Raw genomic sequence first — 13,756 nt, 5'->3', positions numbered from 1 at the left:
TATACCTGTAGAATAGCTTTTTGTATTGAATTCCATGCGCTATGTATTGTCATGTAGGCGGCTGGATTGAGTGGTGAATATATGAAGGATAATTAACCATGGTACTCCAAGTAAGATAACAATGCTCTAGATTTATGATGTGGAAACGGGTGACGAGAGATCCTGGGGCTGGGCATGTTCCGGATCCTGAGCTACGTTATCCAGAGTTGCATACTCCGCCTCGGAAATCTTGACATCTGAGGGCGTAGCTTGACCCTGAGATTCTGCACCATCATCCTCATCATCGTCCATAATTTCTGTGACGGAATGAGTAAAAGAGACTTCCTATTCGGAAAAACAAGCTCACCATCCCCATACACGTCGGGGTGTTCCCGGAAGCATGTTTGCATGTTCTTGAATTTCTCCACACAATCTATGCCTTTTGGCTCCTTTTCAGAGTATACGAAACATGAAAAGGCCTCTCTGAACTCTGGGCCACATGGACCATGGGCCATCCCACCGAGGCACGGGCAGTCCCAATTGATTTCACCTGTCACCGGGTTGAAAGCGCCCCCAGACGACCCCTCTTCACTCGGTGCTTCTTCTGGTGCGGCCTGTGGTCTTTTATCCGCGTCCTCATCCAGCGCGGGCGCTGATTCCTCAAAGGACGTCTCTTCAGCCTGTATTGGAAGCGGAGGGGAGTCTGCAACGACGACTGAGGGAGCTGCGGAGGCCGGAAGCTTCTTGGGTGCTACGAACGTCAGAATAGCGCTAATTGTTGATCTCGATAAATGCATACCGGACACAGGTTGAGCGTCAAGTGCTATCCGCCGATTGTCTGAGCTCAGTGACCAAGTCATGTACGCAGCAAGCGTAACGGTAGCTCCCAGTGCAAGTCGAGACCTTGTTGAATAACTTTTGAATACACGCGTGCTCGACGAGCCGGCATTCGTATGAACACATCTGCGCAGTGGCAGCCGCGAAACAGTCCGGAGCATAGTTGGACAGAGAAAAACCAAGAATGTACAAAAAATTGAATTTGTCACTTCTCATGATGACGCGCCGGCCGGTTACGTTTACTTAGTAACCCCGAACATTTTCTCGAGTACACCGTGACTGTCAATTCTTTCCCTTGCAATTGCTTGATCAGCCTGTATCCGACCCAACAGAGCCACCTGCATGCCAGTGATATCATGAAACCTCATACCCAACACTTCGAGGATAAGTTACAGGGTTGCTGGCGTTCTTCCGACTCCAGAGCAGACAGATGGTACTAAGACCTGGCCTAGCCAGCACCTTCATGTTAGTGGGGCCATATATTTCAATCTCTCCAGTCGTACTTATCGCTGGCAAGTCGCCCAACAGGTTCAACAGCCTACAAGGGCACTGGCACGAGGCCGATGTTTGCTCCTGAATAGCGAGAATCCCCAGCGAAACAGCCTCACGTACCGACCATAGAGTGGCATCACGCTCGCAGTTCATCTTACATGGTGCATGCATGCAGCGAACTCTGCCCAAATTGCTACAAATTACCACACTGCTTTAATGGCTTGTCATGGTAAGGTAATCGGTCGCAGATCGTTAGGCGCCAGTCATTGCAACCCGGAGTCCCCATGTCGCGTACACGATGAACCTAACGTCAGATCTGATGCTGGTCGAGTCATTTAACATTCACGCAACAAAATCTGATTGGTCGTCAATCAATGATACCTAATCCCACCCACCGTAGTGTTACCTCAACAGGGACTCTTGGCTTCCAACTATGATTTATATGCCAAGGCGATGTCGATAAACGTTCCACAAACCTCGTAAGTAACTCCACCGATGCGCCGTGTTGGTACTGCTCCAGCGGTGCAACCCCATTACGCCCGCGACCCTATCATGATGGGGTGGCTCTGGGTATTGTCAGTGCCGGGTCTCAAATCGTGGCCGCACGAAGTCACGAGGTATGTCAGAAAGCTTGACCTACTCTGATGGGAAAAGCAAAACCCTGCTGACTCGCACAAGGGTCACGATTGAGAAAGACCAGCATTTCAAAGACCCTTACACATCATACTGGTTTCACCGCAACAAGCGGACATATTTCCATCGTCACTGACAGATGCCATTCAGTTGGAGCTCGTGAGCGGATCCATCTGTCAATGTACATGTTATGATCAGCGCGATGAACCTTTCAGGAATAGTTCATTACCGTCACATTATCTACGTCCGTCAAGGTTAATTTCCGGTCCTGTTGGACTACAGCAATCCTGCGACTGCCTGGATAAATACTACTGGAATCAGACGAGAGTTTTTTTGAACGATCTTGTAACAGCGCCGTCAGCATGGCTTTGGATTTACTGCAAGTCCGTACTGTCAATGACTGGTCATTTGTCATCAACAAATCGTTTCTCTTTCAGGTGTCGCCGCCAGGGCCGTCGTACATTTGTCTTGGTGGTTTTGCAGTGTTGGTTCGTTCTGACTCCTTATGAATGCACGTGCTCGTCACTACCCTTGCTGACTGCGAGCGGTACCGGGTGTTGTCTAGCTTGCTCTACTCAACTACTGTATGACGCGGTATGCTGACTGTTGACCACAGTTCTCGATGGTATCCCTCCTATTAAAAGAGAAGGTGTGCAGCCACTATAAATCCCCTGGCTAATTACGCATGTCTCCCTCAGCTTTATGTCAATGAAGTCGTCCTCGGAACCGGTTTTGGGATTATAATTGGTCCTTTCGGTGCTAATATCTTCGCACCCCGTTCATGGGGTTCGTTGAACAATCACATAACGTTAGAGGTCATGCGCATCGTCCTCGCAATCGGCTTGTTCGCAGCTGGAGTCGAATTACCACGTGCATACATGAAAGTGCATGCAAAGAGCTTGCTCGTAATGGTTGTACCCACCATGGCGTTTGGCTGGGTTGCGGTAGCTGGTAAGTCGCTGCAGATGGGATTGCACACCCTGATCGCCATTGTCAGTGATCATACACGTTTTATTTCCGAAGCTCAATTACATCTCGTCCCTTTGCATCGCGGCTTGTTTGACCCCTACGGACCCGGTGACATGTGCTGCCATCACACGTTAGTTGTATCAATCATGGACTCTTTATATATTTAACATCTGTTCTACAGGCGGCAAATTTGCCATTAAACATGTGCCTGAGGCTATCCGTCACATCTTGTTGGCTGAGGCCGCAGCCAATGACGGTCTTGCCTACCCTTTTCTTGCAATATCCATATACCTCACCATAGAGACATCCGTTCGGACTGCTATTGGCAAATGGTTTTTGGTGGGATGGCTATGTTTGGTTCTTAATTCTTTCGCGCTTCGTATGGCACTCACCGTCTCTTAAGACCAGGTCATCCTTGGCACCGTTTTGGGAGCCGTTCTAGGTCAGTGTTGTCGCTTGATCACCTGAACCCATGTGTCTGATAGCACCGCTTTTGTGATTCAGGCCTTCTATTCTCCAAGCTCATGAAAATATCCCATAGTCAGGGATTTATAGATCGTGAATCGTACATCGCACAGTTCTTGGCTCTGTCCATCTTCACTATGGGAGTTGCGAGCACCATTGGTGCGGATGATCTTCTTGCAGCATTTGCAGCAGGTTTGCGTCCACAGTATGCTTAATCCATTAGTAGGGTCTGACATCCCCATCAGGCTGCGCAATATCCTGGGATGGGCACTTTCATGAACAGATAAAAGATGACGGTTTCTCTTCTGTCATAGATTATGTTCTGAACTGTGGCTGCTTCATCTACATCGGTGCTTGGCTGCCTTTTCACGCCTATAACTCTCCCGAGTATGGTATCACTTGTTGGAAGCTTGTTGTTCTTTTGATCGCTATTTTGGTCTTGAGGCGAATTCCGTTCTTATTGGCAGTATATAAAGTTGTTCCCGAGATTACGTGCTGGCAGGAAGCTCTATTCTCTGGCCACTTCGGTGAGCAGATCTTTTATTTATGGTGTCGCTCTCACTTGAATTATCTGAATCATGTATACAGGTCCAGTAAGTTGGACAAGTACCATTTCTTATCATTCATTCATGCGTCCTAGATGGGAGTCAGCGCAGTCTTCGTGTCTGCCCTAGCGCTCACGCGTTTGCCCACTCCGGAGGACCCACCTGCAGATCAAGCACAGTATCTCGCCGCAACTATTCAGCCTATAGTGTCCTTCGTCGTCCTTGGTTCTATCATCGTTCGTAAGTATCATTATGGGTAGTATTGTACTTGTCGTCGCTGATTTCGAATGTCTGTAGATGGCTTGTCTATCCCGTTCTTCAACGTCGGTCGTAGCGCGCACTCTCGCACGACTTCGTTAACCAAGGGGTCGATCAACCGTACTCATGTTGCGGGCCCAGTGTGTTAGGTGGTCTGGCTGCAGATGCTGTGTCCTGTGTTCGTACGTTTTCATGATATCTCGACGTTTATTTTGATCTTCACCGTATATAATAATAATCTTCGCGACTCACTATTCATTAACTATATCATTGCTCCACCTCTCTGTCCCTCGATATTCGAGCGCCATGTTGTTTCCATGCAATGTCATGTACTCTAAAAGCACATGTGCCTTGCGAGCAGGTTCTCCAAGCATGTATAGTTATTCACGCGTAATTTGATTCGACTTATATGTTTCGATCCTCATCGGTGGCCTCAGCTTGGCCCCAAAAAAACTCCAAATTAATGGTGGAGTCTGCTACAACAAAAATGTCTTTTGCTCTTGTATACAGCATGGCTGGAATCATAACCACGGAAATATTGCAACATGCACCAATGTCTGGGAGTAGTCCTTTGCGACTCCACCAGCGTCGTACACCACTTATAACATCGATTCTCGTTTAGCCTGCGGTGGACTGACCGTGAGCTGACCGCAACGTTAGGTTTTGACGAGGGATGATGCTCACCACCTGGGAGGCCTTGTTGTCCTTCGTTAGAAGATCGTTCAGGCATCGAACCACAATCCCTACGCCTTCCTCAACAGCATTCCTCTCCGATTCTCGCACTCTCCCCAGCACTCGACAGAATCGATCTGGGTGCCAGCGGAGGAGAGCAGCGCGTATCCTCTCCTTTTGGGACTGCCCCGGGGAATGGGCTGGGGATAAAATGAATGCTTCGATTCCCCCGGGAGTGATTTCACCTGGAGTCAATGGGGGAACAAGTAGTGGCCATGGGATATCACGGAATTTTAGAACGATTCCGTCATATGCAGCTGACAGCGCTACCCATCGCAACTCGTACACGTTCCAGGCGTCTATCGTTGCTCGTTCCAGCCTCGCTCGTTCCCTCATCACCCTCTCCTTCGCCTTGTCGGCTTCCCGCCTTCGCTCTTCAGCAATGATATGTCTTTCACTGTCCCTCCGCTGGCGAACGCGGGCTTGAATTCGTCTGACTTCGCTTTGTATCAGGCGGTTCTTCTCCTCTTCGCGCTCCCGCATTCTTCGTCTCATCTCTTCTTCGTACGTCATCCAACTATGCGCTTCCACTTCATGCTCGTACATGAATTCATCCCGCATTCTATGCCGAAGCTCCTCCGTCTCCGTGGGCTTCATCCAGCGGCGTCCCTGGCTTGGCCGGCTTGCCAAGTGAATCTGATCGTTCACCCATTGCTCCGTTGGGTTTTCATGTCTGCCGTGTATGTAGTGCTCCTGTTCCTTGACGCATGCCAGTGCGTGAGGATTTGTGCGTTTCCATTGAAGAGGGCGAGGGTTCGTATATTCATGTGGGCAAGTCAGATCATCAGGTCGCGGGAAGCGTAGTCGGGATGCTGGTGATGGGGAGCCTGGTAGCTCAGCTACTTTGGCGCACCTAAGTTGGGAAAATGGAATCTGACGGTGAGGACTGCTGATTGCTCTGGGGCGGATGTGATGTGTATAGTCTGGGTCCATCACGCAGTGAAGTATCTGACGCAGGTTAGATTGGAAGAACGTAAAGATGAAGGTGGTGCGTTATATCTTCCCAGCTCACCGCCTTGACCTGACGATAGACGCGAACGAGGGTGTGTAGAAAGCCTGGAGTAATCGAACATGTCCGAGTACGTGTGTTTGCCTCGTTGCTTTCGCCGGGACTGGACACGTTGCCACTTCATTGGCCTTTCCTGATTTGATGCAATCACCGCGTTCTTGAATTCTGATCACATTCTCGAACATGAGTGTCTTGGCCCTAATAGTGACAACATCGCCCGATACAACAGCTTCCCTACAAGTGTAAGATCCAAAATTACACCTACACAGCATGACCTCCCTAGTTTCTTTACATAGAGCAGAATCCAGAGTCGCTAACGTACTCCGCTGAGTCTCCTTTAATTGATGTTGCCTCGAGTCTGACCAGATCTGCAGATAGCTTGAGAAGAGAAGCACAGCGGAAATAAACGTGCTTACTGAAATATGGATGGGCTTGAGCCTCCCGTGCTGTTAGCCGTTTCTGATGATCATAACGCAGTAATTTGTCGAGAAGATCCACTGCCTCTGACGTCACAAACGGCTGGTTGTCAGCATTAACAAAACGTGCCCAAGGCTGTCTTGGATAACTGGGACGAGATATCAGCATTTAAACGCGTGGTCGCACATGCCACTAACGAGTGCAAAAGAGCCTCCATGTCTGTTTCAAATGGTATGTCATATGTCTTCAAATATGCGTCGAAACTGTCGGATCCTAGAACTTTCATGATTTTCAAGAGTTGGTCATTATTGTCCGAACCGCGGAAGAAGTGCTCCTTGCGAAACAGCTGTCGAATCATTAGAAGGATATGGGCGAAACGCGAAAGTGCCGCGCACCATCGAGGCAAGCATGCATCCCACGCTCCACAGATCAAGGCTGTAATCGTACAACTTATACCCCACGAGCAATTCAGGCGCTTTGTAGTACCGTGAACCGACGCGAATATGATATGCCGTTCCAGGATGATAGAATTCAGCTAGTCCCCAATCAATGAGCCGTAGCTATAGTTCAACTAATCAACAATCTCGTCAAGATGGGACACATGTGGCACGTACCTTCCGGTGTCGATGATCAATCATGACGTTGCCCGGCTTTACATCACGATGCATGATTCCTCGCGAGTGCACAAAATCCAAAGCCTCATGAAACAACGTCAAAAGAAGCCCCGGGGCCGGTTTATGAAGTCGTGGGACATACCTTAAGGAGCTGGAAAGCATAGAACTTGATGTCTACCTCGCCAAGTATTGGGTATAAGGCTTTCCACTCCACATTATCCACATATTCCATGATCAAGCTATGGTATCGTGATGAAGGGTCTTGAACGACGTCAAGCAGGGCAACAACATTCGGGCCTCCAGTGAGGTTACGCAAAATCTTAATTTCACGGTTGATTTTCTTGGGGGCTACAGGCTTGAGTACTTTGATGATACAAGTTTCGGTGTTAGCGGTATCCAACCCTTCGAACACCTATGAAGCGGTTGGCTGAAAATCCATGAAATATGTCGACGATGCTCTCACCTCGCTATACTTCCCACCTCCTACACGATCGACGATCTCATAGCGTTCGGGAGAACTCCACTCGATGCGGAAATTGTCTGCGTAATTTCACGGTCACCGGCGACAGAACTGGTGAAACAGAATTTGCTCACCATAGTCATACCACGAGCGTCCCAGTTGTGCATTCGCACCGGCATAGATACGAGCCATGACCTGTCCCTCAAGGGAAAGACAAGAACTGGGACTTAACACGAGGCAGTGGATACGTCGTGCCCTACTGGGGCATCTAGTTAGCTACTTAAAAGATTCAGAATGGGTGGACAGCCCTCTGGTTGCGGAAGCTTTTGAAGCCGGAATAGGCTGTTCCTTTTACAAAGATTAGTATGTCATTAGGACCTTAGAGCCTTAGGCCTAACTATCAGCCAGCATTTAAAAAGTGCTCCTTGCAATGTTCGCGCTTTCAAATATTTATTCCGAAATGCATCATGAATTCAAACGTAGCTAAAGGACGGGTAGATGTAGTAATGATAGTGGACGATATAGCAATAGCAATGTGCAGAACGGTACAGCAGAACAATTGAATATACATGAATGGGATGCGTGAGATATAGAGAGAGCAGCGATCAGAAGGGAGACCGAGAGCAAGCACGAGGCACTGTGACAACGTTCAATAGTCGGCATATATAGCAAAACAAAAGTCTCACCGAATCATTGTGAGCCGTTAACATCTGGTGTGCTGACTTGTAGGTATGCTAGCAAAAGGGCGATAGAGCTGTTTTGCTGGCAATACATCGCCAAATCTTTTCCTGACCAGTATTGGTCATCCGATCTGGGTTGAGTGTCAGGATCGTCCCCGCCATCATCGCTGCTCTCGTGAGGGAAGCTGAGGCTATTGCTTTCTGATTCCATCTTTCCAGGTCCATGGCGATGGTACACCTTGCTCCGAGACTTCGAGCGCACTGGCTCCGATGGACGGTCCACACCGAGTCGAACAGAAGTTTTGGATTGGTCGCGGGTATGAAGGCCGGATGTGAGGCGCTCTAGCGCATGGTCAACCTTAGAAGGAAAGGGATTGGAATTGCCCAGGAATGCAGATGGATTGAGCAGGGTATCTTGCAACACCTTGAATGACATGTTGTACGATGCTTTATAAAACCGAGCTGTCTGCGGGTTCGGCCAGCTTATGTTGTATGGATGATCAGTGGCTGCGACAGAGGCATCAATTTCCCGTTTGAGCGAAACTGCCCACTCGTGACGAACAACAGGGTCAGTGACGCTGAACATGTATTTGCGCTTGGCCCCATTGTGATCCAAAAACGCCACCTGAAAGGTGTTGCGCATGAAAGCACGCTCCACTGATATAGTGTAATTCTGAGCTAGGCCGGTATACAGTAGGGCATTCGGACTTGACCGGAGCATGGTCATCGTCTTCAGTCCAAAAGAGCGCCCTGTCACCCGGAAAGAAGCTTCCGCCGACTTCGCAAATGACAGCACAGGTGGGTCAAACACCAGATCGTGTCCAAATAACTCAATACTGAAATGTGGATCTGGTTGTGGGATACGGATGACGACTGGCTCTGACTGGACTCGATAGGTAAGCCGTGGAGGGAGTGGGCGTTTGAAGGTGACAGTGATCTCTGGTGGGCCGCCAGACGTTGGGGTGCGCGCTTGGCACAGACGCTCGCGACGAATGGAATCATAGACATCCCCCAATAACTCGTCCGACAAGCGATTATCATGACGTCGGAAAGCTTCAAGGAAGTCTCTGGCAGTAATGTTTCTTTTGGGATGCCCCATTTGACCCGGCTCATGAGAGATGGCACCGTGCAGGACGTCGTTCAGCTGCACGATGGCTCTCGCGAAGCGGTAGGCCAAATCTTTGTCGTAAGAAATATGGACTGCATTAGCCTCATACCACCGATTTGCGAACGACTCGATAAGAACGTCGAGAGGAGTGACACCGTGGTTGCCCCGTTCCGGGATGTGAATGGACTGAAGGAACAACCGAAGGGCTTTGTCCACCCTCAGTCCAATGAATCCGAAGGCGTCAAGGTAATGCTTGAGCACAACACGACTTGAACGCCGCGACAGATAATCACCGAGTTGCACCCTGTCAATGTGTGGACTTCTGAACAGGAGCTGCGCAAGTGCAGCAGGGTCGTCACGCTGGCCCAAGCTGCTGAAGAGCGATGCGACTGCATTATCCGGGTCTGTTGAGAACTGCTCGACGAATGCTTGCACTGCAGGGGTTCTTGGGATGGTTCTTGAACACGGCTCCTCACGCTCGCTGGTGAAGAAGAGTTGTCGCAGCAAAACCACATTCTTGACGGTGAACTTCCGATCAGCAGGATTAGGCTTCGTCACCTCGAGGAACGTATCGGAATCCTCAGGGCGAGGTTTGGCAATGACGAGGATGTCGTTAAACAGGAAGAGGAAGCGATCCTTGCAGATATTGGAATTCACAACCTGGAAGACTGGAGAGCATCGTAGAAACTTCCGTGGAGGCTCATCAATGGCAGACAGCCATACCGTGCTTCTCGAACCTCGGCCCAGCATCTCATTCAAGCGCTCCAACAGTATGCCGCCTTTCGCAGGGTAATTTGAATAATGTGAAGAAGTGTTGGATGATGAAGACTCAGATGTTGTGGGATGGGGGTAGTCGGATAGTGAAGACCATGGCTCAGGTGTGGTGGACGATGGAAGCTCAGGGGGAGAAGGGGTGGCCGGAGTGAGGGGTATTAGAGAAAGGTCTGTGGCAGAGTATGGCTGGCCGTTAGGCTTAGCGATCTTACTGGCTCGTGGCGTCTTCTGAAGCTCATCGTGGATAGAGCTCCCGTTGAGACTGATTGGGGAGAATTCACCATTCGCCTTCTTCAGCTGCCCATTGCCAACTGAACCCATTGGCAAGCGTGTTTTATCGCGATCAACATCTACCCATTCGTCGTGAAGCTCGGTAGACAAATCATTCTCCTTCCGCAATCGGAACAGGTCAGAGAGCGATGGCTTCTTCGACGCTACTGCGGGTTTCTGCTCCGGACCAGGCGTCGGAGGCGAGCTGCCTACCGGCGACTGTGAAGGTTGGGGAAATAATTTCCTAGCACTGAGCCATCTCCGGACCCCATCTCGGTTGGTTGGAAGGGATTTCAGCTGAATGGAGGATGGCGAATGCTGATAATGGTCATGAGAGGATGTAGATGCAGACGCAGAAAGCTGAGGTGCTTGAGCCTTGTAGATGTGTAACAGATGGGTATCTGATGCCTGGTGTGATAGCTTCCTATCTCCATTGATCTCAGGAGAATTTGAAGGGGTATTGCTGGATGAACTCGAGGGCAGCGGTATATCAGCCTCAACGTGATGCGACAGAACGATATCAGGAGTAGATGAAAAGAGAGGTTGACGGTGGTTCCATTGCTCTTGCAGCTTCTTGATCCCAGGGAAAGGCATAAGCTTTTCGTGTGTGTACTTCGCCAGAGGATCAGTGGAGGGAGTCATAGGGACAGGAGATACCCCGCTGCTGGGAGGAGCGGTTTGGAGTAAGGAATGTACCGAAGTCGACGCTGAGGATGGCTGGGCGTGTGGGTATGTGGCCGAACTGATGCTGTCGTTCTTATCAATTTTCGGGCTTGGAAGGCTCACTCCACTCTCCCGGCTAATACTGGAATCAGTGTGCTGTCTTCTCTCTCTTGTCGCAATTGAGTTCGTCCGAGAGCGGCGTCCGCTACTTGAAGCGCTCCTCGTCAGAGTGTGGACGATCTTGCTCCATGTGCTACCTTCGCGCCTGGAGGGAGTCTCTGCTCGGATCGTTTGAGGATCAGTCGACTCAGGCTCAGTTGCCACCGGAGATTTATCGCTATGCATGCGAATAGCTACCGAAAGCCGTTGAGGATATTGGGGGGAATCCGATTCATCACTGTTGCGGAGCATGGAAGCGGTATTAGGCAGGTTGGCAAATGACGAGGGCGTCGGCGACGTGAGTGCGGGGGTAGGCAAAGGAGAGGTCCCTAATTCCACAACAAGTTCCTTTGAGTCAATAGATGCCCGAGATGATGGTTCCTCAATTTGGGTATGGAACTCTTCTCTTGGCGACTCCGGAGGCGGATGGTCATCTTCATCTTCTATGATTTGCTGAGACGGCTCCTCCTGCAGCGGATCATCGTCCTCTTCCTCTTCTGTCTCTTCATGCACAAGCATGGGGGTTTCTGGCACTGCCGCAAAGAGTGTGAGCGGCATTCCAATCAACCAAAACACCCAACACTCACCCGGCTCTGCCACCCAACTGATTTCTCGGTTAAGACCGTCATGATATGGAGACCGTCGAAAAGCTTCTGTTGGAAAAAACTCCTCCTCCTCCTGATCGCGTTCCTCCTCTTGGTCAGATGATAACGATATCTCCTTGTGAGGCCTTGCGAAGGGACTAGAAGGGAATCTAGCTTGCCGAGATGGAGTCCTCTCAAGATGAGGCTGGACTAGGTATACTGGCACATTCGTAGCATCAGGAGGTGCTGAGTCAGTGGAGATGTCCGATGAATGAGGAAGGCGGGGGGAAGTGCTAGGAGAGGGCCGACTCGGAGCGCCCGGTAATCCATAATACGTTGAGTGCGGGGGGATCCGGTCTTCGTCATCTGGATCCTCTATCAGAACACTCTCTCGTCTTTTCTTGGCCGCGTGATCAAAGTGGGTAGGTGGCACAGCTCGCACAGGAGTGGATTGACGGCTAGAGTTGATAGTTTCATTGAGGTTGATGCTTGGGGTTACCGGAGGATATATTGGTATCGGTGGTATGGGTGTGGTGGACGATGTGCGCTGGATGTTGGGGGCTAATTCGTCGGGTTGAGGTTGAGGGGTGTTGGAACGGTTTGGCGTGGGATTGGTGGTCGAAACAAGATCGGACTCATCTGTGGTTGACACCACAGGAGGATTGGCGGACTGACGTTTTGATCGTCTTCTCTGGCGTCGCTTTGAGGGACTAAACGGTCGAACATCTTCCTCTTCGATATCCGTCTCCTTGATCATCCTCTTGTTCAGTTGTGCCATCATAACCCTTCGGGCAGTGCTACGTTCGCTACTTTCCCCCCCAGACACAGTATTGTTTCGACCGAGTTTACTGCCAAAAGGCGGTGGGGATACCGCTGGCGACGGAAATGTCGATTCCATTAGTTCCGTGCCGCCCGTAAGCTTTTGTAATGTGTTCTGTAGAGTTAACATGCGGGCTGCACCTGCGCTATTTGATCGCTGAAGCCCTTGATGTGATACCAGAGCCTCCAGTGTGGGAAATCTTGGGACAGGAGAAGAAGCACCAGAAGGTAGAGAAGAGTTCTCTGCCGTCAAGAAACCTGGTAAGATGAATGGAGAAGTGGGTAACGGATGGAGATGGGAGGGTATTGGTGCGAGAATTGAGTGCGGAAGGTATTCAGCTCGCGAGGGTGGCGAATCGTCAGGAGAAGAATCATTGCTCGGCGTAATAGACAGTGGCAAGGGAGACTGGGGAGGTTTGAATTTTCTGAGATCCTTAGAGCCCCTAGAACGTGAGCGTGAACGTGAGCGGCGTTTGCGGGTGACAATCGACGGCTCAGGTGTGCCTGGGTTCTCTTCGGGCTGTACATTCGGCTTGGAGTCAATATTAGAGACGCACTCGGGGGGCGTGTCCTGCGATGGATCCTGAACGTCGTCATGCAGGGTTTTCTCGCCTTCGCTAACAACTTCATTGTGCATCTGTGGCCGCCTTCCATTTTTCAGTCGTGGTAAAGATGCTGCGCGTTTGAGCTTTGCGACCGCATTGGCGCGTTGTTCAGCGACCGATGCTGGGTCATTATCCATCCCCGAGCAGGATGCTAAAGCAGAACATCGGTGCACATAAATTTTACGCTCATGTGATTTTACAAGTAACTCACCTAGTTTGTTGGCCGTATCCGACCCGGAAGGTTAGGGTATGCCTCAGTGGCAAGAATATCTATTGTAGACGACAGTCTTCCGAACTTATCAAGGGTATTGTAAACGAAAAAAGAGAGCTGAAAACACACCTAGTACTTGGACTGAGCGCTGAGCGCTGAACGTTGAGGGAGAACAAACGAAGAGAAAGGCTCTAAACTGCAAGAGAGACCGAATGTGGCGGAGTACCTTGTACACGTGACTAAAAGCTTCCGATGACAAGGCTGTGGAATAATATACGGACCCATATGCCCACTCAAAGTGATCATCTGTCTTAACTATCTATACAACGGAGCATTGGCTGCCTCGAGGAATCACGGCGACTATTGACTGCGCTTCTTCAACAGTTGGTGAGGTTAACGCGGTGAATAGTGGACCATGGCCGTAATTTTAGCTAACACATGTTGTTCCTGTCAAAATAGTCACCTGTTTGTTG

At 50.1% G+C, this 13,756-nt stretch overlaps 5 protein-coding genes across 5 annotated transcripts; 1 reads left to right on the top strand and 4 right to left on the bottom strand.

Annotated features, from left to right (window-relative positions):
* Position 1: 1 nt before the first annotated feature.
* DEU56DRAFT_851096 (uncharacterized protein) lies at positions 2 to 1,024 on the bottom strand. The gene is made up of 3 exons (XM_041355189.1): positions 779 to 1,024; positions 347 to 730; positions 2 to 296 (listed from the first exon to the last, which is right to left on the bottom strand). The coding sequence occupies exons 1-3, from the start codon at positions 975 to 977 to the stop codon at positions 133 to 135; spliced, it is 747 nt and encodes a 248-aa protein (XP_041212722.1). The 5' UTR covers positions 978 to 1,024; the 3' UTR covers positions 2 to 132.
* A 1,279-nt stretch (positions 1,025 to 2,303) lies between these two features.
* Positions 2,304 to 4,327, top strand: DEU56DRAFT_728922 (Cation/H+ exchanger; the record flags this gene model as incomplete). Its single annotated transcript, XM_041348065.1, has 11 exons — positions 2,304 to 2,429; positions 2,558 to 2,590; positions 2,640 to 2,892; positions 2,939 to 3,040; positions 3,092 to 3,262; positions 3,314 to 3,352; positions 3,415 to 3,567; positions 3,621 to 3,902; positions 3,964 to 3,968; positions 4,016 to 4,160; positions 4,218 to 4,327. The coding sequence occupies 11 exons, from the start codon at positions 2,304 to 2,306 to the stop codon at positions 4,325 to 4,327; spliced, it is 1,419 nt and encodes a 472-aa protein (XP_041212721.1).
* Positions 4,328 to 4,598: 271 nt separating this feature from the next.
* On the bottom strand, positions 4,599 to 6,054 carry DEU56DRAFT_780336 (uncharacterized protein). The gene is made up of 2 exons (XM_041351950.1): positions 4,863 to 6,054; positions 4,599 to 4,801 (listed from the first exon to the last, which is right to left on the bottom strand). Exons 1-2 carry the CDS (start codon positions 5,841 to 5,843, stop codon positions 4,778 to 4,780), a joined length of 1,005 nt encoding a protein of 334 aa, XP_041212720.1. The 5' UTR covers positions 5,844 to 6,054; the 3' UTR covers positions 4,599 to 4,777.
* Positions 6,055 to 7,754, bottom strand: DEU56DRAFT_780335 (kinase-like protein). The gene is made up of 8 exons (XM_041351949.1): positions 7,545 to 7,754; positions 7,414 to 7,490; positions 7,093 to 7,362; positions 6,951 to 7,034; positions 6,732 to 6,896; positions 6,534 to 6,682; positions 6,336 to 6,484; positions 6,055 to 6,287 (listed from the first exon to the last, which is right to left on the bottom strand). The coding sequence occupies exons 1-8, from the start codon at positions 7,600 to 7,602 to the stop codon at positions 6,208 to 6,210; spliced, it is 1,032 nt and encodes a 343-aa protein (XP_041212719.1). The 5' UTR covers positions 7,603 to 7,754; the 3' UTR covers positions 6,055 to 6,207.
* A 346-nt stretch (positions 7,755 to 8,100) lies between these two features.
* DEU56DRAFT_729121 (uncharacterized protein) lies at positions 8,101 to 13,209 on the bottom strand (the record flags this gene model as incomplete). The annotated part of the gene is made up of 2 exons (XM_041348079.1): positions 8,101 to 11,597; positions 11,652 to 13,209. The coding sequence occupies 2 exons, from the start codon at positions 13,207 to 13,209 to the stop codon at positions 8,101 to 8,103; spliced, it is 5,055 nt and encodes a 1,684-aa protein (XP_041212718.1).
* Between the last annotated feature and the right edge of the window lie 547 nt (positions 13,210 to 13,756).

The sequence above is a fragment of the Suillus clintonianus genome (assembly GCF_016758775.1).
Source record: "Suillus clintonianus strain FC179 chromosome Unknown DEU56scaffold_10, whole genome shotgun sequence".
In the NCBI taxonomy this organism is placed as follows: domain Eukaryota; kingdom Fungi; phylum Basidiomycota; class Agaricomycetes; order Boletales; family Suillaceae; genus Suillus; species Suillus clintonianus.
Note: the sequence above shows the minus strand (reverse complement) of the source record. Positions and strands in the feature narration are given on the sequence as shown.